The sequence below is a fragment of the Pongo pygmaeus genome, chromosome 9, assembly GCF_028885625.2.
Source record: "Pongo pygmaeus isolate AG05252 chromosome 9, NHGRI_mPonPyg2-v2.0_pri, whole genome shotgun sequence".
NCBI lineage: Eukaryota > Metazoa > Chordata > Mammalia > Primates > Hominidae > Pongo > Pongo pygmaeus.
The window spans coordinates 18,617,096-18,621,667 of NC_072382.2; the positions used below are offsets into that span (position 1 = coordinate 18,617,096).

The 4,572-nt window shown below is 35.0% G+C and overlaps 1 protein-coding gene across 1 annotated transcript; it reads left to right on the forward strand.

Annotated features, from left to right (window-relative positions):
* The first annotated feature begins 3,159 nt into the window (after positions 1-3,159).
* Positions 3,160-4,104, forward strand: LOC129007443 (olfactory receptor 5G3). The gene has a single exon (XM_054438356.2). It carries the CDS (start codon positions 3,160-3,162, stop codon positions 4,102-4,104), a length of 945 nt encoding a protein of 314 aa, XP_054294331.2.
* Positions 4,105-4,572: the final 468 nt, after the last annotated feature.

Sequence of the window (4,572 nt, forward strand, 5' to 3'; positions counted from 1 at the left end):
AGAAGTGAGTAAACTGCATTTGGAAAACATAAACTTTTTGGTAGAGGCAACCTTTGGTAGAGGAACCTCAGGATTAGTTTGAACTTTGGGAATGTGACCTTCCACCTCAGTTTCTCCAAAGAGAGCAGATGTTGGCATTTTGCTCACATCTTTGTGAAATGAAACAACTGAATTTCCTGTGTTTTAAAAATAATATGGAGATATTGTTAGTAACAATGTTTTATATTCTTAAAAGTTGCTAAGAGAGATTTTAAGCATTCTCCCAACAAAAAATGATAAATATGTGAGGTAATGCATATGTTAATTAGCTTGATTTAGCCATTTTACAATGAATATAAATTTCAAAACATCATGTTTTACCTAAGAAATAGAAACAATTTTATTTGTAAATTAAAAATAAAATAATTATCTAAAATAAAATAATTCTGTGAAATAAAAAAAGAGAAATGCACTGTAATGTTCATGAAGAATTCTAAGATCATGGAATTTTAGATATTGAAAGGCAAACAGAACATCCTCTTTATTTCATAGAAAACTCAAAATGACTTACAATCAAGTAAATAAATAAGTGGTAATTGGACTAAAACTAGAATCAGTCTGTACACCTCTTATCCCCACACACCAATCTTGGCATATTTGAATATGGATAACCAGAAACATTTCTGCAATGGATAATACTCTTAATATAAGTGTAAAATTGTCCTTGTGACTGCTGAAAATACATTCCACAATAGCATGAAGTAATCATGATAATGATAAAATAATCATAAATCAGATAGATGCAGTGGCTATTTATTAACTGAGAGAATATACTGTTTCACATGTTAATTAGTATTTAATTCAAGAATGGTATGCTGTTTGTATTTTATCCACACAGGATATTAATTGAAGTGATGGTGTTGTATAAACCAGGTTCTTTTTTTTCAAAATCATCCTACAAGATTGTCTTCTTCTAGAAATTTTAAGCAGTTTTATTTGCTATTTCTTGACAAATGTGTCACAAACATAGTATTTTCTTGAAGGTTTTCCCTGTATAAAGTATTAAGCATTTGACATTTCACATATTATTACTATAATTGATATTGCCTCACAGACTCCAGGATAAGTGCCTTAAAATATTTACATAAAATATAGGAAAGCATGTAAAATAATTATGTGTTATTTTAGCTCAGCAGATGCTTAATTTTTTATATAATTTATATCACAAGTTGCTGTACAACATTTGTCAGATCACTTGATCTCAAAGGCAGGGAGGATGTCTCAGTTCCTCCCATGGCATCATCTTCTTTTATTGGAATTACATGGTTGAGAGAAATTTCTAGTCCCTGCCCTTGCTTCTCAATCTATCATCTTATATTCTTGATTCCTGATGCCTCTTTTGACCTCAGATCTGTCATAGATCTGAGGGCAGGTCTTTATAAACATGAACAACTAAAATTTATTTTTACCAATTTTTAATAAGCAACCTTTTTGTTAGGTGTATTATCATTTCCACATCCTTATATAAGAGAGAATAGGGAAGAGAGTGATAAACACACTTATGAATTATGCCTTAATAACATTAGGATGTTACTAATCATTTAAAAAGAAAAAGAACTCCTCTGCTTTTCTTTTCCCTGACATCTAATGTTAGGATCTGAACATCTCATTGGTTTTCTTTTTCTTTGTTCTTTGTTTGTTTGTTTTGTTTTGTTTTTTAGGGTGAATGCTCTGATTGCAGATTTTATTTTATTTTTTTAGATTTTTTCTAATTATTTATTTTTTAAATTTTATTATTATTATACTTTAAGTTTTAGGGTAAATGTTCACAATGTGCAGGTTAGTTACATATGTATACATGTGCCATGTTGGTGTGCTGCACCCATTAACTTGTCATTTAGCATTAGGTATATCTCCTAATGCTATACCTCTCCTCTCCCCCCACCCCACAAGAGGCCCCGGTGTGTGATGTTCCCCTTCCTGTGTCCAAGTGTTCTCATTGTTCTGTTCTCACCTATGAGTGAGAACATGCGGTGTTTGGTTTTTTGTCCTTGAGATAGTTTGCTGAGAATGATGGTTTCCAGCTTCATCCATGTCCCTACAAAGGACATGAACTCATCCTTTTTTATGGCTGCATAGTATTCCATGGCGTATATGTGCCACATTTTCTTAATCCAGTCTATCATTGTTGGACATTTGGGTTGGTTCCAAGTCTTTGCTATTGTGAACAGTGCTGCAATAAACATACATGTGCATGTGTCTTTATAGCAGCATGATTTATAATCCTTTGGGTATATACCCAGTAATGGGATGGCTGGGTCAAATGGTATTTCTAGTTCCAGATCCCTGAGGAATCGCCACACTGACTTCCACAATGGTTGAACTAGATTACAGTCCCACCAACAGTGTAAAAGCGTTCCTATTTCTCCACATCCTCTTCAGCACCTGTTGTTTCCTGACTTTTTAATGATCGCCATTCTAACTGGTGTGAGATGATATCTCATTGTGGTTTTGATTTGCATTTCTCTGATGGCCAGTGATGGTGAGCATTTTTTCATGTGTTTTTTTGCTGCATAAATGTCTTCTTTTGAGAAGTTCCTGTTCATATCCTTCACTTTACATCTTTAGGGTATTCCCAAGTGGGTTTATTATCTCCTTATATGGTGACATAGAATATGGAGAGTAAAATAATTCTCATTTCAAATATAATTTTATAATCTGAGGGCATTTTAGGTCATATAGTTGGATGACTATTTATTTTCTAATTTTTAGAGACAAGATCTCACTCTGTCACACAAGCTGGAGTGCAATGGTGGGATCATAGCTCACAGCAACCTTGAACACATGGGCTCAAGTGATCCTCCTCCCTCAGCCTCCTGAGTGGCTGGGACTACAGATGTGAGCCACAATTGGATGGCTCTTGGTGGGAGAGTGTACAGGATCCAAAGAGGTAAAGAGTAAATTGTTCACATTTACACAGGATCTTTGCACAACTGCTCACATCTAGTATCTAGGAGTATCTCCCAGACCAACACTATTTTACAATTTTCTCTTATAACCTTGTTTAAAATAATCTATCATTAGCTTCAAATACTATTTGTAGCTATTAATAATTGATTTCCTTTGTAATAAAAATAATTCCTCTTTCTTATGACAGATTACAATGAACCAATGGAACCAATGGAAGGTAAGAACCAGACAGTAGTGACTGAATTTCTCTTATTGGGCCTCACAGATCATCCCTATCAGAAGATTGTTCTCTTCTTCATGTTTTTCTTTGTTTATCTTATCACCCTGGGAGGTAACTTGGGGATGATCACTTTCATATGGATTGATCCCAGACTCCACACTCCTATGTACTTTTTTCTTAGGCACTTGTCCTTTGTAGATATGTGTTCCTCTTCTTCTGTTGCCCCTAAGATGCTGTCTAATATCTTTGCAGAGAAAAAAGGCATCACTTTTCTGGGTTGTGCTGCACAGATGTGGTTCTTTGGTCTCTTTGAGGCAACTGAGTGTTTTCTCCTGGCCGCCATGGCATATGACCGGTATGTGGCCATCTGCAAGCCCTTGTTCTATATGCTCATTATGTCTCAGCAGGTCTGTATGCAGCTGGTGGTAGGGCCTTATGCCATGGCTCTTATAAGCACCATGACTCATACAATTTTCACTTTTTGCTTACCCTTTTGTGGTTCAAATATTATCAATCACTTTTTCTGTGATATTTTTCCACTGCTTTCCCTAGCATGTGCAGACATCTGGGTGAATAAATTTGTGCTGTTTGTCTTGGCTGGAGCTATAGGAGTACTCAGTGGTCTGACCATCATGGTCTCCTATATTTGCATCCTGATGACAGTCTTGAAGATCCAGACTGCTGATGGGAAGCAAAAATCTTTCTCCACCTGTTTTTCTCACCTTGCAGCTGTCTCCATCCTGTATGAGACTCTTTTCTTGATTTATGCTCGGCCAAGTTCAAGTTCCTCCCTGGGTATCAATAAAGTGATTTCTCTATTTTATACTGTGGTAATCCCCATGGTTAACCCCCTTATTTACAACTTGAGGAATAAGGAGGTGAAAGATGCATTCAGAAGAAAATTTGAAAGGAAAAAATTTATTATAGGTAGGTAAAAGAGAATTCTATTTGTGTTGTAGCATAGATGTTGGTGCAAAATATGTAATAAAAACAAAACTGGACTGAGAACCAGAAGCTGCATGTGAGTACTGATTCTGACAGGTCATAGGTTATTTAAAAATGGATAAGCTTTAAAATATTTTTCTGCCTCAGTCTTATTTTCTGTGACATAATGAGAATCTCAAAATAATATAGTATAAAAATATACTAGAAGAAAATGTAAGTGAACATTTGAAAAATCTTGAGTGGGTGAATACTTTTGAACCCAGACATAAAAATGGAAAGTTATAAAGAAAAGATCAAAGCACTACATACAGTGTTAAAAGGCAAATAATAAAATGAGAGAAAATAGTTGTGTACCTGTGCTAAGCAATCAATATCCCTAATATCCAAAGAACATGCCCAAATTCACAGTCGATCAAAGAGAAAAGCAAAGATAAAGGGGCCAACTCATGAATAGGCAA

What these genes read in the sequence shown, in the direction of transcription:
- LOC129007443 (XM_054438356.2), top strand. Translation starts at nt 3,160, where the DNA reads ATGGAAGGTAAGAACCAGACAGTAGTGACTGAATTTCTCTTATTGGGC.